The sequence below is a fragment of the Rhinopithecus bieti genome, unplaced genomic scaffold, assembly GCF_001698545.2.
Source record: "Rhinopithecus bieti isolate Rb0 unplaced genomic scaffold, ASM169854v2 scaffold_15087, whole genome shotgun sequence".
Taxonomy (NCBI): Eukaryota; Metazoa; Chordata; class Mammalia; order Primates; family Cercopithecidae; genus Rhinopithecus; species Rhinopithecus bieti.
The window spans coordinates 2334612-2360272 of record NW_016808547.1 but is presented as its reverse complement, the minus strand read 5'-3'; the positions used below and the strand labels follow the sequence as shown (position 1 = coordinate 2360272).

The following is a 25661-nucleotide window of genomic DNA, read 5'->3' as shown; positions in this document are numbered from 1 at the left end:
TGGCAGTTACACTTTAAAATCTAAGATTAGCAAAAAATGTTTAGTAGAATTACAAGCTTTATTTATTGTAAAATAATGTGTTAAAAAGGCAGTCCAAGTTAGTCTTGTTTAAGGTACCAAATCGTTTTCAGGGTATTGAAGTGATGTAAAAGTGGATATAGTGGTAAAGGAGGGAAAAATGTGTTTCTGTGCTTACAGCTAAATGAAGAGAATTAGGCCGGGCGTGGTGGCTCACACCTGTAATCCCAACCCTTTGGGAGGCCTTGGTGAGCAGATCACTTGAGGTTGGCAGTTTGAGAGCAGCCTGGCCAACATGGTGAAACTGCATCTCTACAAAAAATACAACAATTAGCCAGGCATGGAGGCGGTACCTGTAATCCCAGCCACTCATTAGACTGAGGTACGAGAATCGCTTGAACCTGGGGGACAGAGGTTGCGGTGAGCCGAGATCGTGTCACTGTACTCCAGCCTGGATGACAGAGCAAGACTCCCTCTCAAAATTATAAATAAGGAGAATTAGAAAGTTATTATTATTATTTGTTGAGACCAAGTCTTGCTCTGTTGCCCAGGCTGGAGTGCAGTGGCGTGATCTTGGCTCACTGGCTCATGGCAAACCTCCACCTCCCAGGTTCAAGCAATTCTCCTCCCTCAGTCTCCCGAGTAGCTGGGATTACAGGCATGTGCCACAACACTCAATTAATTTTGTATTTTTAGTAGAGACCAGATTTCACCACACTACTTCTTCGAACTCCTCACCTCTTGATCTGCCCACCTCAGCCTCCCAAAGTGCTGGGATTACAGGCATGAGCCACTGCACCCAGCCTAGAAAGTTATTTTAAGACATCTTTTTAAAAATACTTAGTGAAAAACTGATTCTAGGTGAAACTTGAACTCATTAGTTTTGTGGCTTCTCTTGGTATAGTTTGAAATTTCTAATACTTATCTTTTACTGATTTAACTGAATAGTACTTTAAGTCAAAATGACTGTTTCCACTCCTTTTTCCTATTTTGTCTTTTAAAATCAGCTTTATTAAGGTAAGTTTACACAATGAAATATACTAATTTTTGGTGTGCAGTTTTAGTTATGATTTATGTAGTTGTTTAACCACCACCACAGTCATGACGGTATAATATTTCCATCACCCTGGAAAGTTTCCTTGTGTACTTTTGAAGTCAATCCCATCTCCCTATCCTGTGGTCCCTGGATCTGTTTTCTGTTATAGTTGCATTTTAATTACATTTTAAGAGATGAGGGCCTCACTATATTGCTCAGGCTGGACTCAGCTCCTGAGCTCAGGCGATCCTTACCCTTCCTCCTCTGCACGCCGTCATGCCTACTCGGTTTATAGTTGTGTTTTTGTAACTTTTCCTGTGAGTAGAATCTCATTGTGTAGTCTTTTTTCTTTCACTTAGCATAATAATTTGGGATTCACCCACATTGTATTATCAGTAGTTCTTTACTTTTAGTTGCAGAATAGTATTTCATTTTATGGTCATGTCATAATTTGTTTATCTGTTTACCATTAGATGGATAATTTGGATTGTTTCCATTTCTTGGCTGTTAAAATAAGGTTACTATGAACATTTCAGTACAAGTCTTTGTGTGGACATGTGTATAAATACCTAGGAGTGGAAACTGCTGTCTTTTAAATCTATCATTTCACTCCTGGCCCAGGTGCTGGTGACTCACGTCTGTAATCACACACTTTGGGAGAACGAGGTGGGAGGATTGCTTGAGCCCAGGAGTTCCAGACCAGCCTCAACAACGTAGTGAGACCCTTTCTCTACAAAAAATAATCATCTTTTTTTTTTTGAGACGGAGTCTTGCTCTGTCACCCAGGCTGTAGTGCAGTGGCGTGATCTCGGCTCACTGCAATCTCCGCCTCCCAGGTTCACACTGTTCTCCTGCCTCAGCCTTCCCAGTAACTGGGACTACAGGCACATGGCACCATTCCCAGCCAATTTTTTGTATTTTTTTTTTGTAGTGACGGAGTTTCACCATGTTAGCCAGGATGGTCTTGATCTGACCTCGTGATCCACCTGCCTTGGCCTCCCAAAGTGCTGGGATTACAGGTGTGAGCCACAGCACCAGGCTGCAGTCTTTTAAATTAGTGGGGTGTAGTGGGTGTGCCCCTGTAGTGTATGCAACTACTCAATAGGCTGACGGTAGAGGCTTCATTGAGCTGTGGTCATTCCACTGCACTGCAGCCTGAGCAACAGAGTATGACCCTGTCTCAAAAAATGACAACAAATACAATGCTTAGTTTTGGTAGAGAAGATAGAAAAATTTAATTAAACCGGAAGGCTTTTATTTCAGGGAAAGAATTGAATTGCCAGTTGTTATTCTCTTTTATTTTTATTTCCTACTCACCTCTGCCAAAAAGCTACTGCCTTTCCTTTAAACCTCCCCTAAGAAGGTATTCCTTATTTAAAACTCTTGTTTACAAGAATATGCTAGATTTTGAATGGGTTACTTGAATCTTGTCCATGTCGCAACACTTCTGTCCCCCATTCCCTAGTATTTTTCTAACTTATACTTGGATTTATTGTTTGGAGCCTTTTTTTGTTTCTTTCCATACTACCTCCTTTCTTTTCAGGGTTTGGGACTTAATGCAATTTAAGTTAAGGGGAATCTGTAGAGGAAGCTACAGATCAAGGTTTATGATTTGTAATGTCATATTAGGGATTTGCTAGAAATTCAGCTGCATGACCGTGCTGATTTGACTAATGACTTAATGAAAGCCTTTGAATTGAGCTATAATTGCAGACTCATATGCCTAAGTCTTCTTAGAAGTGTAGGTATAAGAGTTAATTTGGAAGATGATGGATACTTGAAAACTTGCTCCCTTCGCCCCCAAATATATTATGTTTGTATACACACACGTCCATTGATAAATCTTTTATTTACTAAGTTAGTGATTTTAGGTTTAAATTGGTTTACATTTTAGATTTGAATTGGTCAAGTTTCATTCACAGTGTGTGTTATTCTGATCCTTTTATTCGGAGAATTGGAGTTTAAATTGAGATATGTGGGGAAAAAAATTGGAGAGCTAATAGAGAGATCTGGCAGAGGCAGAAGAGTTGATAGCTTGGTACCTGAGCAAATAGGAGAGAAGGCAGGGATTGGGATTGAGATAAAAATGGTTTTGCTTGTTTTGTAGTTTGGCATTCAACAAGAACCTGTTAAAATGCTTACTTTAAACAAGGCAGTGTTGGTGCTCTATAGTCAGAAAGATTAACCTGATAAAGAGACTGTCTGAAAGAAGGCCACAGCTTAGCAGCAGGGCCCAAGGCCTGGAATTAGCTAAACGACCAGTAAATACTGTGCCAGCTTGGCACGGTGGCTCACGCCTGTAATCCCAGCACTTTAGGAGGCCGAGGTGGGTGGATCATGAGGTCAGGAGTCCAAGACCAGCCTGCCCAACATGGTGAAACCCCGTCTCCACTAAAAATGCAAATATTAGCCGGGCGTGGTGGTGCATGTCTATAATCCCAGCTACTCAGGAGGCTGAGTCAGAAGAATCCTTTGAACCCAGGAGGCGGAGGTTGCAGTGAGCCAAGATCGCGCCATTGCAATCCAGTCTGGGCAACAGAGCGAGACTCCGTCTCAAAGAAAAAAAAACAATTGTGCCATAAGTTGCTGATACCTGATGTAGGATGTATCTAGATTAGTATAGGAAGCTAAAATAATTCATTTCATTCTTCCCAGAGTTAGAAGGTTTGGAAGGCTGTTGGAATTAGGTGATGTGAATTAGATGATGTGTTCTGACACTCCACTCCTTTCCAATGTGAATTGTTTGTGAGAATTTCCTAGTAGACTGCTGTTTTGGGCCGCTCAACAAGTTTAAAAAAAAAAAAAAGCATCATCACAAGATACAGTCAAAGCTGTGCTCTTAACAGTTCTTAACATTTCTTGCAGTCTTACAAAGACGGACTTTTATATTTTATAGTAGGTGAGGTGAACAACAGTGGAAGATAAAATGTGTGGAAGAAAAATCCGTCTAATCATTGGAGAAGAACTCAAAATAATGTGGTGATATGTAGCCATCATTTCTTCTTGAATGTTTTCTTTAATATTCATTCATATTCTACTTCTGTTTGTTTTCTTTTTCCCTCTTTCTGTTCTTCATTTCTTTCTTTTTTTTTTTTTTGGCAACTGAAGTGTTTGTGTATTAACCATTTGTATGTTAGTCTCGGTAATTAACATTCTGGACTCTTGTTTTTGCCAGGTGCTCTGTAGTGAGTATGTAGTGTACTTTGCCAGCTTTTAATTGGCATTAGAGTTTTGTTTAGAGTGAAGTTTTTAAAAATATTTTCCATATAGGTTATTGATTGCTATCAAATTGGGTCTGTTTTGCAACCTGGCATAATCAGAAAATAACTTACTTTGGGCTGGCCATGGTGACTCATGCCTATAATCCCACCACTTTGGGAGGCCAAGGTGGGCAGATCACCTGAGGTCAGGAGTTCGAGACCAGCCTGACCAAATGATGAAACTCCATCTCTACTAAAAATACAAAATTAACTGGGCCTGGTGGCACATGCCTGTAATTCCAGCTACTCGGGAGACTGAAGCAGGAGAATCGCTTGAACCCAAGAGGCAGAGGTTGCAGTGAGCCAAGATTGCACCATTGCACTCCAGCCTGGGCAACAAGAGAAAAACTTCATTTCAAAATAAATAAATAGATAGATAGATAACTTAATTTGGAGTTTTTAGCAAGGAGACACTTACTTGCTACTGCCTTCTTAATGGAAGAATAGCAGTGCTTTATTGTCTCTGTTCTTTAATTCCAGTGTATTTTGGGGAAGGGTGCAGTAGAATAAAACAAGATTGGGAGGAGGTAGACATTCACCTGTCTTAGATCTCTGAGTCATACCTTATCGTCAGTGGAATGGTACATGTCACTTGGCACTTATATTTGGTATTTTAAACTGGAGCACTCTTTATTATAACTCATTTGATCATCATAAATCAGTTTAGACTGCTGTTGGATTGGAGTTTGTGTGTGGAGACAAGATAGGGAATCTGGTTCTTTCAGGTATTTAGAATCCTTGGAACATCAGGTTCAAATATTTACCAGGTTTTATTTTGAAATAATTCAAATTTATGGAAGGTTAAAATATACATGTATTTCCTATCCCAATCCCTGGGCTGCTGACTGGACTAGTCCTGGTACTAGTCTGTGGCCTGTTAGAAACCTGGCTGCACAGCAGGTGAGTGCATGGGAGCTGGCATTACCACTTGAGCTCCGCCTCTTGTCAGATCAGCAACATTGGATTCTCATAGGAGCACGAACCCTCTTGAGAACTGCTCATGAGAGTGAACTAGGTTACACTCTCCTTATGAGAACCTAAGGCCTGATGATCTGAGGTGGAACAGTTTCATCCTGAAATCATCCTGCCCACCTCCCCCACAACTGTAAACACATGGAAAATTTGTCTTCCACGAAACTGGTCCCTGGACCTCTTAGTAAGATTAACCCATTGTTAACATTTTGTGCTATTTACTTATTCATTCTCTGTCATGTTATTTTTTTCTGAATCTTTTGAGGTTAAGTTGCTTACATCATGTTCCTTTACCATGTAATATTTCAGTGTATAGTTTCTAAGAACAAGGACCTTCTCTTGTTTAACTACATTACAGTTATTAGATTAAGGAAATAACGCAGTTATCTAATACACAGTCTACATTCACATTTTACTAGTTTTCCGATTAATTTTTTTTTTCTTTTGTATGTGAGACGGGGTTTTGCTCTTGTATTCCAGGCTGGAGTGCAATGGCTCACTGCAACGTCTGCCTCTCAGGTTCAAATGATTCTCCTGCCTCAGCCTCCTGAGTAGCTAGGATTACAAGCGTGCCACCACGCCCGGCTCATTTTTGTATTTTTAGTAGAGATGGGGTTTCACCATGTTGGCCAGGCTGGTCTCAAACTCCTGACCTCAGGTGATCCACCTGTCTCGGCCTCCCAGAGTGCTGGGATTATAGGCGTGAGCCCAATAATGTTCTTTAATGATTTTTTTTTCCTGTCCAGAATCCAACCCATAATCATTCATTGCATTTAGTTGCCACATCTCTTTATTCTTCTTTAATCAGAAGCGTTTCTTCAGCCTTTCTTTGTCTTTAATGACATTGACATTTCTGAAGAGAGTGACAGACCATTTATTTGTAGAATCTCCCTCAATTTGGGTGTATCTGATGTGTTCTCGTGATAAAATTTAGGAATATAGTTTTGGCAGGAATGTTACACTTGTGTGCTTTTCAGTGCATCACATTAGGAGGCACATGTCCACTTGTTCCTTTATCAGTGATACTTACTAGATCTTTAGGTTAATGTGATACCTGCCAGGTTCCTCTACTTAAGTTAATATTTTTCCTTCTGTAATACATAATTTGTGGGAAGACACTATTAGACTCAGTGTATACCAGTCCTCATCAAACTTTCATTCACAAAGAGTTTTAACATTCTTTGGTGACTTTGTCTGAATCAGGTTATTACTATGATGGTAATAATTCAGATATTTAATTGGGTTTAGGTATTTAACCGGGTTTAGGTATTTAATTGCAGGAGCTCAGTACTATAGTAGGAACTGCTTTGAGCTCTTGGATTCCTTAGCATTATAAAGTGCTTTGTGTTGAACAAGAATGTCTCCTGAGACTTCTATACACTGTTTCAAGTTCTGTACTCTGTACCACACGAGATGAGCCTGCTTTTTTTGTGTCTCTCTAACTGCCCTTCAAAATGTGTTCTTTTTTGTCTTTTTGCTAGGTTACTTGCTTTAATTTCATACAGTCACTTCTTGTAAGAGATGACTTTCCTGAAGTTATAACCATCCTGTTGGTTTTCTGATAACACTCATTTATCAGTATCACACTTAACGTATGGTATCCAAATCAGTATACTAATTCCAGATACAGTTGGATCTATCAGTACAATGGATCACTGTTTGCCTGTAATCTAGCTTTATGCTCAAGAGCATCAGGTTTTGGAGACAAATAGATCTGGCTTCAGGTCCTAGCTCTGCCACTTAACTAGCTCTGTGATCTTGAACTCGTTCCTAACATCTCCGAACCAGTTTTGTCATCTGTAAAGGGTTGGTAATAGTAGCACCTGACTTTTAAGGATGGAATGAAGATTAAGTGTGCATATAAAACTCTCAGTGGTGTCTGTTATATTCTAAACACCTATAAAATGTTAATTATTATAATACAGAAAGCATGCTTCTGTTTTATAGCCCAAGATAGGTACAGTTTATGTTTTAGCCGTTGTACTGCAGACTCAGTTAAGCCTGCGGTGAAATCAGAAAGTTTTAGTCAGTTCTACTGAAGCAAAGTTAGACTCTTAAACAAATATTTTAACTTTTTATGATAGAATACCTTTCATACAACTCTTATGAGTTACAACATGTCTCCTCCTGCTGTCACAAAACAATCTCATTCTCCCTAGTCTGGTGCTATGATATGTGTACTTGGGACTCTAAAGGCATTCCACTGACTATCTGTAAAAGCGTTCTTTAGTTGGTAGCTGTTTATTCTAAAGAAATTAGCTAGACTTAAGGAAAACAGAAAAATACCTACTTTTGCTTACTTTGGACAAAATGATTATATAAAGTAATCCTTACTCACCTAGTCTGTGGCCAGGTGTAGAAAAATCTATGGATTAGTTATATGCGTATTAATAACGTCAAATACCAATTGGAATGTTTTTGTTTTTCACTTTTCCTTTAGCCACCCTTTTAACCTAGCTATAATGGCGAAAGCACTTCTTAAAATTTTAGATGATTAAAATGTGATACATAAATTTTATATGTCTCAACTCTGTTTCATGTTAAATGTGTTACAGGAATGAATCTGAAGTCTGCTGCAGTAAAACACTGAAGGCTTTAAAATGTTTTCTTGCATAAAACTCAAAACTTTTAAGTAGCTGCTTATGAGGATAGGGAAGGCAGAAAGCTAATGTCTGTTTCAAGATACAGGACAGCTGTTTGCTCATCAACCTCAACTGTGTGAGTAGAGACTTAAGCCTGTAACCATGTAATTGGGCATAGTAACTTAATTTTTTTTTTTTTTAAATTTAAAATGCTTGAAGATAGACCTAAGTCATCATGATGAGACATTTTTAGGGTGTATTTTTTCTGGTGGGTAGGATACTGAGGGTGGAGTGGGTGGTAGACTTTTATTTATATAATATTTTGTGCAATAACATTTATAACTAATGTTGTTAGTGACCACGCATCTTTTATCAGAATTACTATAAGCATTAGAATCTGCATTACTAATTTTATTATTGTGAAGCAAAAGATTGTAATTCTTTAGATTGCTGTTTGTTTTGCAGTTGATTTCAGCCATTTAAAGTTAATATTTTGACCAAACAACCGTAAAAAAATTGCTTGGGATTATGATGTTTGATATTAATATAGAAAATTGCTTCTGGAAATAATAATTTAAATTATAATAATTTTGGAAACTAATATTTTTTTAAATCGCTTTATTTAATCAAAGAGTGTATCAAAATACAAGCACCCTGGTTCCCTAAATGCAGTTGAAAGTTTTTTAAATTTGCCAATTTTATTTTTTAAAGTACTTTGAAAAATAGAAATGCCATTGAAGAAAAATTTCTCCTTTTCCTTCCTTTAAGGTGTTAAAGTTATTCCTTAAGAATCCATGGTGGGGTGGTGTCTGTTTCTTTTCTATCCTCCTCCCCGACTTTTCTTTATGGATTTAGGAGTGAGACTCTGAATTGGATATTTTTTTTCTCTCTCTTTAGAAGAATTCATTGTTTGTATAGATGGAGTGATTAAAATATAAAGCATTGTAGTGAGCAAAATGATGAGCATGTAGACAGAGACTTATAAAATCTTGTTAATTGTTCACTGAGGCATGCAGTAGAAGGAATGTTACGCATTTGTATGCACTAAAATGAAATTACTTTCTCTTTCATAACACAAATGTGTTGACTGAAGGAAAATCAAAATGGACTATCTTTAGAATCAGTGAATGAGAAAACATTTAGAAAATGTGAAGAATACACATTGAATATGGATATCCTTTTTTCTTTTTTTTTTTGAGGAGTCTCACTCTGTCACCCAGGCTGGAAGCAGTGGCACCATTTCTGCTCACTGCATCCTCTGCCTCCCAAGTTCAAGTAATTCTCCTGTCTCAGCCTCCCGCGCAGCTGGGACTACAGGCATGTGCCACCATGCCCGGCTAATTTTTGTATCTTTACAAAGAGGTGGAGTTTCACCATGTTGGCCAGTCTGGTCTCAAATTCCTGACCTCCAGTGATCTGCCTGCCTTGGCCTCCCAAAGTGCTGAGATTACCAGTGCAAGCCACCTTGCGTGGCCAAATATGGATATTCTTAATGAAGGTGGTCAAAGGATACATGGCAGAAATGGAGAGACACATGTTGCTGCATTCAAAACTAGTGAAAATCCCAAAGGTTTCACTTTGCCCCATTATTTTCTTTTCTATATTGGTCAGTAGATATATAGCCCACTGTATAAATCTCCAGAGGTTATCTATCTAGTTCCTAATCTTTCAGTAGTTCTAGAGAAGAAATATTTATAATCTTGTTTAATGATGACAAGCCTCACTTTAATGCAGTTTTAGGGTCTGTAATATGAAATTTAATTCTTCATTTACAGCCATTTGGCATTTCCCTTGAAAAGCCACGTTTAATTTGGTGCTGCTATTCTGTGAACAGTACTTCAGCACCCTTCCCTCCTCTTTTTTGATTAGTGTCAAAAATAAGGAAAATTCAAGGTGAGAGAAGCCTTTGGAACATACTGATGAAACTTTGATTTTTAAAATGAGATTAGGAGAGAACACACAATAGGGTAGAAAGAGAGTTGCTTTTATCACTGTAGAGGGTTTAGGGTGAAATTGTATGATAGTAAATTGGTCCCAAATTTCTTTTTATCTCTCTGAGATGATTCTCTGTGTTCTGTTCTCTATTACTCTTCTCTCAAGGGGGTAAAGTTAGAAGCTAATTAACTTTACTGGGATAGAAAGTACATGTAGGAATATGTGAGCACCATATATAAAACTCGTCTACTTTATTCCCTCTGCCTTGCTCTACCCTTTACCTTACCACAATAGTGTAGGCTTCTCATTGATCCTGTAGCCAATTCTATCATTTGGTTTTGCTTAGATTTGTAAAGGTATTTGAGCTTGTTTTACTGTTGTATAATGCAGTGTATTAAAATGAAGTTTTTGGGCTATGTAAGGCCATGTAACATGGTCATGTATGCAGGCTATAGAGTCTGGCTGCCTGAGTTCAGATCCTAGGTGTCCCTTCTGACATCTCTGTGATACTAAGCAAATTACTTAAACTTTTCTGGGCCTCAGTTGTATAATCTGTAAAATAGATACAGTAATAATTTGCTACCTGGTGGGATATTGTGAGGTTGATTGAATCATCAATGCTTGCAAATTATTATTATTATTAAACCTGTTTGTTCTTTGAGAGGAGGAATATTAGGTAGCATATTATAAATGCTCAAAGTAATAGATTTTAAGGCTTTAGGATTAAGAATTTGAACATCACAAAGTAGGGTATTTTCTATTAAGGTATCATGAGAAACATCTACAGAAGAGTAGAATAGAAATCTTTACTCCTGGCCTGGCATGGTGGCTCACCCTGTAATCACAGCACTTTGAGAGGCTGAGGCGGGTGGATCATGGGGTCAGGAGTTCAAGACCAGCCTGGCCAACATGATGAAACCTCCATCTCTACTAAAGATACAAAAAATTAGCCGGCCTTGGTGGCGGGCGCCTGCCATCAAAGCTACTCGGGAGGCTTGAGGCAGGAGAATCGCTTGAACCCGGGAGGCAGAGGTTGCACTGAGCTGAGATTGCACCATTGCACTCCAGCCTGGGCGACAGGGAAAGACTCCGTCTCAAAAAAAAGAAAAAAAAAAAATCTTTACTCCCTGCCTTCCTGTCTCAGTCTGCTGTATGCATTAGCCCCATTTCACATTCTCAGTAGCCACATGTGGCTGATGGCTGCTGTATTGGACAACACTGTTCTAGATAGTTGGTTTTACTAGGTAATGTATTTGCATTAAACATGACATTTATTGATGACACAATTCTCTTTGTCTGGAACATGAAAGATTGGCTCTTGCATCAGATAGAACTCCACCAAGAGGAGAAGAGGAAGCAAAAAATATTTCTTTAAGAATCTTGTTGAAGGTTAGGTGTATTTTCTCTGGGTTTTATATAACGTGTTTTTTTTTTTTTTTTTTTTTGAAATGGAGTCTCGCTCTGTGGCCCAGGTTGGAGTGTAGTGGCGCAATCTTGGCTCACTGCAAGCTCTGCCTCCTGGGTTCAAGCCATTCTCCTGCCTCAGCCTCCTGAGTAGCTGGGACTACAGGCGCCCGCCACCACACCAAACTAATTTTTTGTATTTTTTAGTAGAGATAGGGTTTTACCGTGTTAGCCAGGATGGTCTCGATCTCCTNTTTTTTGAAATGGAGTCTCGCTCTGTGGCCCAGGTTGGAGTGTAGTGGCGCAATCTTGGCTCACTGCAAGCTCTGCCTCCTGGGTTCAAGCCATTCTCCTGCCTCAGCCTCCTGAGTAGCTGGGACTACAGGCGCCCGCCACCACACCAAACTAATTTTTTGTATTTTTTAGTAGAGATAGGGTTTTACCGTGTTAGCCAGGATGGTCTCGATCTCCTGACCTCATGATCTGCCCGTCTCGGCCTCCCAAAGTGATGGGATTACAAGCGTGAGCCACTGCACCTGGCCATAAAGTCATTTTTAAACAATTTATAAAATGTAGTTATTTTATTTTCATTTTTATTTTTGAGATGGAGTTTCACTCTTGTTGCCGAGGCTGGAGTGCAGTAGCACGATTCTCGTGCCTCACACTCCCAAGTAGCTGGGATTACAGGCATGCACCACCATGCCCAACTAATTTTGCACTTTTAGTAGAGACAGGGTTTTACCATGTTGGTCAGTCTGGTTTCGAACTGACAGGTGATCCACCTGCCTTGGCCTCCCAAGTGCTGGGATTACAGGTGTGAGCCCCCGCGCCCAGCCTTGCAGTTATTTTTGAATAAAGATATTGACAGGTGAGTCAAGCAGTGTTGCAAGTATTGAAGTCTGTCAGTGACTGCTTCTCAGATTAAAGTGAGCCATCTGTTTATATGCGATATGGAAATGAAAACTAATTTTTACATTTAAATGCTAGTAGATTTCTTATCTAGACGCACCTTTGAAGACAAGCAATGTGATGGGTGGTACATTAATTTAGAGTTAGGAAGGACTAGGTTTCAGTTAGTAGTTTTATTGTGAGATAAATTTATCTGTTTGAGATGATTCCACTAAAGGTTAAAAGTAGTTTAGATTTCAGCACTGATAATCACTTTTACTTTGTGCTTAGAAATAGTGTAGGTGTTAGGGGAGATACCAAAGGATAGGAACAAGGTATTAATGTTATGTTCTAAAATAAATCACTGTTTACTGGATTCTAATCAGGGACCAGAACACATGGAAATAGAAATCAATTCTAACTAAGGAAAGAAAAAAGGATTATTTTGAAAATCTTTGGAAAATCGTATGTAATTGAATTGCAAGTATGTAGCCTTGGTACTTTTTATGTGTGTGCTATTCTGTCTCCTCCCCACCTCCACTCATGACTTTAGATAGGTTCATTGGGTTGGTGTTGTTCATCCAGGTCTAATTAGCTTGTCTGGAGGGTTTATTATCCCATGGTACTAAAAGGGCAGCAAGAGCTGATTTATAGGTATACAGATTGTCTTAGAAGGGAATTTTAGCAGGGAGGCAGTGAATGACATGTGTAACTTCAGTTTCTTTAACTGATTACAAAGGAACATGTGTGAGAATGTCACCTCCCTTATACAGATTTGCTGAGGCCTAAGTCAGATAATCTATATAAAGTGCTTAGCCCAGGGCCTAGTACATAATAATGAGTAGACGTTTTCAGTGAGCACTTACTATAATATATACCTAATTATATAGTTTTTCTGACCTGATTTTTTTAATTTAGGGAAAAAATTTGGAGAATTTAGTAGAGTTAATTGGTGACTTACGGATATTCACTCAAAACATTTCAATTCAAAGTGGGGTGGCTGCCTAACTGAAATTTAACTCTTACAACTAGTGGCCTAGATATGCTCTAAAGTGTTCATGGTATAGTATATCAACCCTACCTCAGATTGGCTTACTGTTGACCATTGTTGAATTTGCTCTTAATCAAGAACTTAAGAGTGTCCAAATTTTTTAGCCGTTTGAACCCCTTTATTTAATTGAAATCTTTTACAGAAACCAGGTATGTGAAGAGACCAAAAATGAACTATTCTGTTTGAAGCAGAAATTTGTAACCCATTCTGCCTTCTCAGTGTGCTTTCTCTCTACCCTTTTCCTCTGCCTCAGCAATCTTTAATAGAACAAAAGCACACACTTAGAAATAAACTTTATGAAGGATTGCCTAAATGATAAGCCTGGATGATAAGTTCATTATTATTATTGTTTTTTTAAGAGACGAGTCTTGCTGTGTCGCCCATGCAGGGATGCAGTTGTATGATCTCAGCTCACTGCAGCCTCAATTTCCTAGGCTCAAGTGGTACTCCCACCATACATAGCCTCCTGAGTAGCTGGGACCACAGGTGTGCACTGCCACATCCAGATAATTTTTTTAGTTTTTGTAGAGACGGGGATCTCACTTTGTTGCCCAGGCTGGTCTTGAACTCCTGGCCTCAAGCAATCCTCTTGCCTTGGCCTCCCAGAATGTTGGGATTACACACGTGAGCCACCACCCCTGGCCGGATTTTATTTTTAACTCTGGCTCCATGAAGACTGGCTGTTAACTGAAGGTGGCCATGAGACTATTGATTTATATTAGAACTAAAAACCCAGAGGCTGGATGGGTGGCTCACACCTTATAATCCCAGCACTTTGGGAGGCCGAGGCGAGTGGATCATTTGAGATCAGGAGTTCAAGACCAGCCTGGCCAACATGGTGAAACCCCATCTCTTGTAAAAATACAAAAATCAGCTGGGTATGGTGGTGCGCAACTGTAATCCCAGCTACTTGGGAGGCTGAGGCAGGAGAATCGCTTGATCCTGGGAGGTAGAGCTGGCAGTGAGCTGAGATCGCGCCACTGCACTCCAGCCTGGGTGACAGAGTGAGACCCTGTCTCAAATCAGTCCATCCATCTATCTATCCATCCATCCATCCCAGAAACTTACATTTTACTTTACAGATATTATTGACCTTATCACGCTGTGTTTTACTTGTAAATTATAAGTGAAATCCTCTTACGTTATTGGGGGTAAGATTTCATTGTACTTCTTTGCATTAGCTACTTGAAAGAATAGAGTCAAATGAATGGCTTCTAATTAGCAAATAGGCCTTTATGGGCATACATTTTATTTATTGACAGTATTTCTAACTTTTTTTTTAACCATTTTTCCTTGGATTGACTATTTTGCTTACTTTTGATACCATACAGCATGCATTTTAAAGTTACCTTGAATTATTTTCAGAGCAATTTAAAGTATATAAAAACAGTAGTATTTAGTGAATAGCACTTGTTCTAAAAAGATCCCCTTTTCATTCTAAGGTGGTGGGATTCCCTGTTGCCTGTGGGTTTAAGTTCCGACTCCTTAGCATGGAAACACAAAGATTTTGTGATGTGGCCTTATTCTAAGATCATTTCCCACTATCCTATATGCTAGGCACACAGAAGTCTCCCCTGGTAGAACACATACTTGCTTTTATCCCTACTTTACAGTTATAAATACGGAGCATAAGCACGTAGTAAATTTTTGTTGCCAGTTATCCAGAATAATTGATACATCATTTTATAAACTTTTGAGAGGAGGATATTAGAAACTGTTCCATCACGCTTTTAATAAAAAACGGTATCATCTCAGGTGGAAGTGAGGCCTACTCACAGATCTCCTAACAGGTGATTAGTGTCTCTGTGGCAAGGAGAACTTTTATGAACCTGTCCTTTGTGAGCTATGGGTAAATAAAGAGTCTTGGATTTATGACTGCAGCTATTATTAAATACCTGACAGTTTGCAACTCTCCCTCTCATCATGAACTGCAGATATGTGACTTAAATAAGCCACCCAATTCTGAACTGAGCTTTATGTTGCAACTTAGGGGTTAAAGTATTTTCACAATCACCTCCCAGTTGACCCCCTCAAAGTCCTATGAGTTAGAAAGGACAGGCATCATACCTATCTTAAATGAAGTACTTTAGGCTAGCCATTTATCTAAGTAGGAAGTTTATATTCACAACCAATTTGAAGATGAGTCAGTTCTTTTTTCTTTCTACTATACATCAAGTTGTCCCTGTATATATAGCAGTTGTTTTGCAGTGATTTATAGTTATACTTCCTTTCATGATGCATTTGTTAGTCATCCCCACAAGGTGTGTTACATTTTAACTGAAAGAAAATCAGTTTCTGAAATACCTTGCAATCATTTCTGGCATCCGTTTTTGTATACCTCTATGAAGTGAGAGTGGTATATTCTAAAACTTTGTGGTTTTGGTACTTCTTAGCATTTGGTGGTTTTGTGGCTAATGAAGTTGTAAGTTTGGAGTTAGATGTGATATTTGTGCAGGAAATCAGACATTAATATTTCTGTTCTTGTACCTACATTGATGAGAGCAGAACTGTGTGTCCTAAATGTCTTTTATAGTGTTTAATAGCTAGCAAAGTGATAGGTATCAAGATATCCTTGAACAAAGAGCTATGACAAAAGAAAGTAATACTTGCTTATAGTCATGGAATTTTGCTATGTCTTTCCTGATAATATTTCTAACCAAAATAGTTGTGAAATCATTTATTCATCCAGCATGTATTTGAGTACCTCCTATGTGCCTGGCATTAATCTAGAGCAGGAATTGGCCAACTGTGGCGCACTCACCAACTCCATTCCAGTCACCCCTTATTGTAAATAAAAGTTTTATTGAAACACAGCCATTCCTATTCATTTACTTGTTGTCTATGGCTTCTTTTTTGCTATAAAGGCAGAATTGAGCAGTTGTGACAGACTGTATGGCCCACAAAGCCTAGAATATTTGCTATGTGGTGCTTTAGAGAAAAAATTTGCCAGCCCTAATCTAGAGTGCTGGGAATATAACTCTGGAAAAAACAAATAATTGTTCTGTGTGTTAAATTTGTTTTTTTGCTTTCATGTGCTCTTTGTGCTTAGAAACTTATTATTTGTTCATTATTCATATTTTAATTCATGTTGAAGGACAGTGTTGATTATTACAAGTAAGTTTTTTCCTCTGAATTTATGTAGGTATCTTTTTCCTCAGTAACACTTTTTCCTGAAAAGGGAGACTGATCAGGAACTATGTGCCCCAAACCTCTCTGAGGATAGAGACTTTAGTTTCCAGTATGTGGATGAGAAACTAGAATGAGGAAGGCTTTACTCTGGGGTGACGTATCTCAAAATAGTTGAAAGAGGAAAAATACAATGAAGTGTAATCAGAATCAAGATTTAATAAAAGGTCCAGGCACAGTGGCTCACACCTGTAATCCCAGCATTTTGGGAGGCCAAGGCAGGTGGATCACCTGAGGTCTGGAGTTTGAGACCAGCCTGACCAACATGGTGAAACCCCATCTCTACTAAAAATACAAAAAAAATCAGCCAGGCATGGTGGCGGATACCAGTAATCTCAGCTACTCAGGAGGCTGAGGTAGGAGAATCACTTGAACCCAGGAGGCAAAGGTTGCAGTGAGCCAAGATCACGCCACCGCACTCCAGCCTGTGCAACAAGCACAGAATTCCATCTCAAAAAAAAAAAAAATAGATTTAATAAAAATAATTTGTTTCATCATGAATACTCACAAGTAAAACTGGTTTTTTTGTTTTTTAACTGTGAGAGTATGGTGATGAATATAATGACTACTATTAGGTAGTCATTACCTAATGACATCACCATATTATATGACATCCTCTTGTCATATAATGACAACTATACTATTATAGTATGGTTTGGTGCCACTGCCTTGATGGCATGTTAAAGCTCTAGCTGTTTTACCCTTCATTGCTTTTACACTGCCAGTACAAATGTCAACACAGTGAATAAGACGAATAACAAGTTACTGTTATTATGAAAATAGGGACTGGGCGCAGTGGTTCATGCCTGTAATCCCAGCACTTTGGGAGACCGAGGTGGGTGGGTCACCTAGGTCAGGAGTTCAAGACCAGTCTGGCCAACATGGCGAAACCCTGTCTCTACTAAAAACACAAAAAATAGTGGTGGTAGGCACCCGTAAATCCCAGCTACTCAGGAGGCTGAGTCAGGGAAATCACTTGAACCTGGGAGGCGGAGGTTGCAGTGAGCCGAGATCCTGCCACTGCACTCCAGCCTGGGCAATAAGAGCAAAACTCTGTCGAAGAGAAGAGAGGAGAGAGTGGAAACGGGGGGAGAGGGAGCGAGGACAGGTAGGAGTTTGGAAGGGATGCAGGGAGGGAGATGAGGAGGAGGGGATCCTCTGAAAGGCTCTCAAGGAATCCCCAGGAGTCCACAGATATGCTTTGGGAACTACTGATTTAGAGTGTGGACTCCAGCCAACTGCTTGGATTGAATCCCAGCTCCTCACTTACTAGCTGTGTGTCCTTGAACAGTTTACTTGTCTGTAAAATGAGAGTGGTAATAGTACCTACTTCATAGGACTATTATGAGGATTAAAGTGGTTGGTATTTATAAGTGCTTGGCACATAAAGCACTCAATAAATAGTAAAGCAAGTTTTCTTCTGTAAAAAATGTGCAGAGTTTCATGAGCAGAAAAGATACAAATTTAGAGAATGACCATATATTAAACTTTAGAATTAGGGAAGGACATTCATTTACAATTGAAGATTTGCCTTAGGGGAGAAGAGATTTTTTTAAAAGGTTTTGGGCACGGGTGTGAAGCACAAAGTCTACATGGTTGAATTAAAAGCTTTAAGGGCAAACACGAATAAAAAGGCATAGATAGATTGATCTGTGGTAATCTTGAGAAGAAAAGAGAATGAGTGTCCATGAATGTGGAAGCCAGTGGGAAAATTTGAACGGTTTTCCTCTTTTTGCAAATAGGAATATTAGGTGGCCTTGTGCTGGTAAAAACTATGCCTTGCTCTTTAAGGTATGCGATATGGAACCTAGGTCAGTTTGAGAACATGAAATTCACTGCAACTTAATTTTACTAATAAAATTATCATTGGGTATGCTAAATTAGTCACATTGCTAAATGAACTTCTTTCTGAGTAGGCTGAATGGAAAAGATGCCCAAAAGCTTGGAGCATGAGGCCAGGCATACTTGTTTTTTGTTTTTTTTCTTTTTTTTTTTGGAGTCTTGCTCTGTCGCCCAGGCTGGAATGCAGTGGTGCGATCGTGGCTCACTGCAACCTCTGCCTCCTGGGTTCAAGCACTTCTGCCTTAGCCTCCTGAGTAGCTGGGATTGCAGACGCCTGCCACCATGCCTGGCCAATTTTTGTATTTTTAGTAGAGACAGGATTTCACCATGTTGGCCAGGCTGATCTCGAACTCCTGACCTCAAGTCATCTGCCTGTCTCAGCTTCCTAAAGTGCTGGGATTACAGGCGTGAGCCGCTGCGCCTGCAGACATCTTTGTTCAGTGCACAAACTATATAGTCATATGTGGCGCACCTTGCTGACAGATCTAGCTCTCTTCTTAAACAGCAAATTCAATTTCTTTAAAAGGAGCCTTCTAGTTTTTTACCTTGGGATACATCCTTGGCTGCTAGTGGTGGTGTGCAGGTAAGGTGGCAGTGCAGTTTCATTCATACATTCAATCAATATTGAATGCCTACCATTTACCAAGCATTTTTCAAAGCATCAGGGAACAAAATGGACAAAATCCCTGCCCTTAAGGAGGTAACATTTTAGCACAGGGGAGACACAATACAACAGGAAATTAAGATTAGGATAAGGGCGTTGAAGAAAAATAAAACTGGAATTGATGCTGGGGACAATTTTAAATAGGTGGCAAGGGAAGTCCTCCTTGAAAAAGGTAACATTTGAGCAGAGACTGGAAGGAGGTGAAGAACCTAGTCATGAGGATTTCTGGAAAATGGAAGGAATAGCAAGTACAAAGGACTCAGGTAGGAAAATACCTGCCATACCCGCCAGTGTGTATGATAGGAAGAGGAGTAAAAGAGGAAGTCATGTAATGGGGAACCGGATCATGAAGGGCCTTTAAGTCATGGTAAAGAATATGGCTTTTAACGCTTTGTAAGTTGGGAAGCTACTGGAAAATTTTGAGTAAGCAAGCAGTGTGATTGGTTTAGATTTTAATAAGATCACTGGCTGCTGTGTTGAAAATAAACTATAGGGGGGCGAGAAGCAGGGAGACATATATACTGGAAACTGTGTCATCAATTGCTGTGTAAGAAACTAACCCAAAATTCACTGGCTTAAACAACAAATATTTATTATCTCACACAGTTTCTGTTGGGAATATGGAAGGGCCTCAGCTATAGTTTTGGCCCAGGGTGTTTCATGAGGTTGCAGTTCACATATCAGCCAAGGCTGCAGTCATTCAAAGATTTGATCAGGGCTAGAGAAAATCCACTTCCTGGTTCACTCATATAGCTGTTGGCCAGAGACCTCAGCTACTCATCACATGAGCCTTTCTCTATGACATGGCTCTCAGCCTCGCCAGAGTGAGTTACCAAGGAGGAAGCAAAGCAGAAACCACAGACCTAGACTTGGAAGACATGCCATTACTTCCGTGGTATTCTGTTGATCTCCCAGACCAACGCTGATAAAATGTGGGAAGGAACTGCATGAGGCCTGACTACCAGGGGGCTCAGGGAATTGGTACAGGCCACCTTGGAGGCTGGCAAGAGACAGACAGAAAATGAGAGTTAAAAATATGATACACCCTTTATAGTAGACTTTAAACAAATACCTAGGAGTATCTAAAAGATATGCAAGACCTCGTCACAGAACACTATAAAACATTATTACGAACCTAAAGGAGAACTAAATAAACTGAGAGATATACAGTAGTAGTTGCACATCTGTAGACTCAACACAGTTCCAATAAAAATCCTATTGGTTTTTATTTTTTAAGTAGAAATTGACAAACTGAATCTAAAATTTGTGTGGAAATGCGAAGAGCCAAGAATAGCCAACACAATCATGAGGAAGATTGAAACTGATGCTAGATACCGAAAAAAACTGTAGTTAATTTAGAACAGGATAGAGAAATAAACCAGTAGAATAGAATAGTGAGCCTAGGAAAAGACCCATACATGTATGAGGCCTAATGTGTGGGCAAAGATGAGACTGTAGGGAAAAGATGATCATTTTAATAAATGGTTTGGAGTTAATTAGATATCCATATGGAGAAAAGCATTAATCTTAACTCTTCATTCCATACCAAAAAAATCAACTCTAGATGGATTGCAGATATAAAAGTGAAAGGCTCAGCTTGTCACATGCCCAGACTTGGCTCAGGTATTCACCCCTGAGACAGGGCTGGCCCTGGGATGGGAGGGGTCAGGCCTACCCAAGCAAATGAAATGGTCTTCCTGCAAGAAATAGATGTTCTGTTACCTAAAAGAGCAAGGAAAGAAAACATAGTAGGCAGATTGAAGCTGTCAGCTTCAGTAATACAGATACCCTTCAGATTCAGTTGTTGAGTAATTTCATAATTAAGACACCACAGATATGTTTAGCTTGGTGTGCTAAGTGGAGATGGGATTGTACCAAAAGCGTTACTATCATTTATCACGTCATGGCTATAACTCCATATAAACCATGTCTGGGGATACATTTGGATGGGACGTACTACCTTTCTAATCCTTTCCCTTCACTGGGTGATGAACATACATCAGTCATCCCTCAGTATCTGCAGGTATTGGTTCCAGGATCCCCCTCCTCCCACTCCTGCAGACACCAGAATTTGTGGGTTCTTAAGTCTTGCAGTCAACCCTGCGATACATTTGGGTATGAAAAGTCAGTCTTCCTTATTGACAGGTTTCACATCCTGGGAATACTGTATTTTCAATCTGAGGTTGGTGGAGTTGCTGGTAGCCACCTAAGATAGGAATGCCCATCAGAAGTTTTCTGGAATATATCTTCAGATGCACACAATACAGTGGCCTCTTGGTGAGATTTATTTTACCAGTATAACTATATAGCAATATAGGATAAGTATATAGTGATATATTGCTATAAGGAAATTTTTCTCATAAGTTTTTTATAAAGTTTTCTTATAAGTGGGAGGGGCTCATCTTACCACTTTGTACTGCGGTACTAGTTCAAAGTTTAATGTGCATTCTTAATTAACTAGGTATGTGTATTTTTTTTCTTCTCTTGAAACTAATAGTGAAGATTCCCAAATTGAAAAGGCCAAAGATTGCTTATAAGATCAGTCAGGTAGCTAAAATTGAAGGTGGTCTTGAATTGGAGAGTACAGGCTCTGCCTAATAGGGCCTTAGCTGATGGGTTTTAATTTGGGGGACATGAGTCCAGTATTGTCAGATCTTCCTATTTTTCAACAGAAGAAATCTGGAAAAAACTGTTGTATAGGCCAGGCATGGTGACTTACACCTGTAATCCCAGCACTTTGGGAGGCCGAGGGAGGTGGATCACCTGAGATCAGGGGTTCGAGACCAGCCTGGCCAACATGGTTAAACCCCGTCTTTACAAAAAATAAAAAATTAGCTGGGCATGGTGGTGCATGCCTGTATTCCCAACTACATGGGAGGCTGAGATAGGAGAATTGCTTGAACTTGGGAGGTAGAGGTTGCAGTGAGCCGAGATTGCACCACTGCAGTCTGGCCTGGGCAGCAAGAGCGAAACTCCGTCTCAAAAAAACCCAAAAAACTGCTATGCAGAGAAACTACAAAGCACAGTCAGTACAGTAGTCCAAAATCCCTATACTTTTATCAGAGTGAATAGCAATCATCCCAAGTGTTTTGTATCAAGTCATACTTTCTGATCTGTTGGCTTTATGAGCTTTGCTGGATTTTTTTGAGATGGAGTCTCGCTCTGTTGCCCAGGCTGGATTATAATGGCGTGATCTTGGCTCACTGCAACCTCCGCCTCCTGGGTTCAAGCGATTCTCCTGCCTCAGTCTCCTGAGTAGCTGGGATTACAGGCACTCGTCACCATGCCCGGCTGATTTTTATATTTTTAGTAGAGATGAGGTTTCACCGTGTTGGTCAGGCTGGTCTCGAACTCCTGACCTCGTGATCTGCCCACCTCGGCCACCCAAAGTGCTGGGATTACAGACGTGAGCCACTGCGACTGGCGGGATTTTTTTTTTTTTAATCATCTCTGCAAAAAGGTTACTGCTGCCCCTTACCATCCCTCATATCTGTTTATTATCCATATGATAATTGGAGATCCAAAGGCTTAGAACTGGGAGTTACTGTATGCAGCCAGGAAACGCTAATCTCAAGCACCTATGCCAAGTTAGGTAATTCCTCTTTTGATCAGTTAATAAAAAAAAAATTAGAGTGTACCATAAATCCTATTTTGCTCTCTTCTGGGATCCATTTGATACAATTGCAAAGAGAATTCACCCATTCTGAGTGGTTAGTTTTCCAGTGATCTAAAAAAAGGCAGAATGTGGCAGGAGCTCGTCTTACCTTTGTGTAACACCTTTTGTTGCGGTGTGGTACTAGTTCAAAGTTTAATGTGCATTTTTATTTAACTAGACATGTTATGTGTATTTTTTTTTCTTTTCTTGAAATTATTAGTGAAGGTCCCAAATTGAAAAGGCCAGAGATTACTTACAGGATCAGTCAGATAACTAAAATTAAAAGTGGTCTTGAATTGGAGAGTACAGGCTCTGCCTAATAGGGCCCTAGCGGATGGGTTTTAATTTGAGGAACATGAGTCCAATATTGTCAGATCTTCCTATTTTTCAACAGAAGAAATCTGGAATTATGTGACATTCCCCAATTTTTGAATGCTAACAACTAATTTTTTAAAAAAGTAATAGATAGGCCGGGCGCGGTGGCTCAAGCCTGTAATTCCAGCACTTTGGGAGGCCGAGACGGGTGGATCACGAGGTCAGGAGATCGAGACCATCCTGGCTAACACAGTGAAACCCCGTCTCTACTAAAAATATAAAAAACTAGCCGGGCGAGGTGGCGGGCGCCTGTAGTCCCAGCTACTCGGGAGGCTGAGGCAGGAGAATGGCGGGAACCTGGGAGGCGGAGCTTGCAGTGAGCTGAGATCGCGCCACTGCACTCCAGCCCGGACGACAGAGCAAGACTCTGTCTCCAAAAAAAAAAAAAAAAAGTAATAGATACTGGCCAATCAAATATGGCTATGGGTCAGACTTAACTCAGGTTTGCTAGTTCACAACTTCTTTGGACTAATTCATCATTATAAATTATATTTTCTCCCTATTTTTTTCAGGAGGAGGGAGAAAAAGAATGAAGTGAAAAAAAGTATGCGTTTTATAACTGCCTTGGGCTGTTGGTCATTGTTGCTGAATTAACTGTTTCATTATATGAATTATGAATATTGCACTGTGAAACGTTCTTCATCAGTTTTCTCCCCTTTTCAACAGAATAACGGTTTTTTTTGCCTGACATGAATACTTGTGACAATGATGGAGTGTGTTTACTCAACAAAATATTTTGTGGGATTCATGTTAGCCATAAAGAGGGTTTGAAGAAGAAACTTAAGAGTTTAGCTGGTAACAGAGTTGTATACCAGTGAAGTATTTGAGTAATGGTACAATTAAATGCCCCAAAAGAGTGGTACAAGAAGCTTCCTTAGGAATAGAGTAGAAGAGGCTTGAGGTGGTCATGGTCAGAAATGGGCCCAGAAGAAATAGAATTTAAGTTGATTTCCTGAGGATTATTACAAGCAGAGTACAAAGGTAGGCGGGATATACTCAAAAAGGAGCAATACGAGCTAGAAGCTCGTTTCCAGGAGTGAACATGATTTGTTTCAAACAGAGGGAAGCAAAAGACCCTCTGCTTTTACGAAGAGTAGAGTAAGAACAGTTACTGAGACTTTGCTGTGTGCCACATGCTATTTAGATGCTTTTCATATGCATTATTTAATCTGGTTAGGTAGATGATGTAAGTGCCTCTTAGGGAGTTGAAACCAGGGAAATTTAGCAACAAGTCCAAGCTTTTACAGGTAATAAAATGACAAAGCTGGGATTCCAGCTGCGGGCAACCTGACTCCAAGCCCATTCTGTTTACAAACAGCATATTTTCTAGGGAAATTAGGCTGCTCGGGTTAAATTATGTGAAGCACGAATGCTAGGTTGAGTACTCCTCTCTGGGACAATTACACAAACTAAAACAGAAGTAATATGATGAGAACTGGATGTTTTAGGAGAATTTCAATAAATGTATTAGGAGGAGGGGTAGTAAACTGTTAAAAATAACCCAGGTATGACAAGCAATGAGAACCACAGTTGGGATGGAAAATAAGAGGATGAAACATTTCAAAATAAAAATTATTGGAACATGATGACTTACCTTTAGGGAAGGAAGCACAGGAAAGTAGTTTTAATTGACATGTATATGCTGTTATACTTGAGTTTATGTTGCCATCGTTACTATTCTTTTTGTCAGAATTTTAATAATTGGTAATGAATTTTCTTTACAGTCTTAAAGCATTTAATTTTGAATTTTTAATCCTGCTAAGAACTTCCTAGGTAAAAAGACACAAAGGAAAAGCAAATTTTTTCAAGAGCATGATTTTAGCTAATTAAAGCTGCATAATATGTTAAGATTGAATAAATGGAATTTAAAATGTATACTTAAATGAAAGTAATAAGAATTAATGAATGCTCAGAAAATGATAGGTTTTCAGGGATATGGTGGACTTTGACAGTTCTCTTTGTTTTTTGTTGTTGTTGTTTTTGTTTTTGTTTTTTAGATCAAAAGACACCGACTTAGCTGCTTACCAGATAGGGGAACTTGGGCAAGTAACTAAGTCTTTTTGAGTATCATTTTTTTTGTTGTTTTTTTAAATAGGGATTTCAACAGCACCAACATCATAGGGTTCTTGAGAGGATTAAACGAGATATAAATAAAACAATAAAAACAGTTCCTAGCACATAGTAAAGTCCAAATAACTGTTAAGTATTGTCTGGAATGTTAGAGGGAGTAATAAGTTGGAGGTTTGACTGTGAATGTTATGAACAGTCAAAAGTCACATTTTATGAATTCTATTCAATTCATAGGCTTTTGTTTATTATACCATGCTAATCATTTTTAAAATATCTGGTAGAGTGATCTTACTCCCTGTCTCTGGATTTGTGGTTTTATAATTCCACAATGCAGCAGTTAAGGAATTGTTCTGCCTTTTCTCCCCTTATCCCTTTTCCTCCCTGACCATTTGAATGCCAGACTGATTGCCCCAAAAAGGTATAGTAGCAGAGGGAGGGAGGCAGGACTTCCAGTTTCTTCATAGCTACCCCATCTGTGCCGTTACACATTCAGATAAAGTAAATTACCCTTTTATGGTTTTTCATCTTTTTCAGTCTTTCTTACTCTTCATGTAAAGGTACATTTTACGGCCTAACCGATTAATGAATAAGGTTGATTCTTTTTTTTTTTTTTTTTTAAGAATTCTAAGAAAAAAACAACCCCATCAAAAAGTGGGCAAAGGATATGAACAGACATTTCTCAAAAGAAGACATTCATACAGCCAACAGACACATGAAAAAATG

General features: G+C 39.3%; 1 protein-coding gene across 8 annotated transcripts in view; it reads left to right on the top strand.

Moving 5' to 3' along the window:
* The window catches only part of ZFAND6 (zinc finger AN1-type containing 6), an 82587-nt gene that overhangs the window by 34357 nt on the left and 22569 nt on the right, over positions 1 to 25661 (top strand). For 3 of the 8 annotated variants that reach the window (XM_017886822.1, XM_017886824.1, XM_017886823.1), the window contains exons 2-3: positions 7842 to 8004; positions 20984 to 21115. The exons of 3 other annotated variants lie outside the window; for them this stretch is intronic. In XM_017886822.1, the coding sequence (XP_017742311.1) occupies positions 21091 to 21115 (25 nt within the window). In that variant the 5' untranslated portion in view covers positions 7842 to 8004; positions 20984 to 21090. The remainder of the gene's footprint in view (positions 1 to 7841; positions 8005 to 20983; positions 21116 to 25661) is intronic. 2 more of the 8 variants (XM_017886826.1, XM_017886827.1) reach the window with 1 other exon arrangement.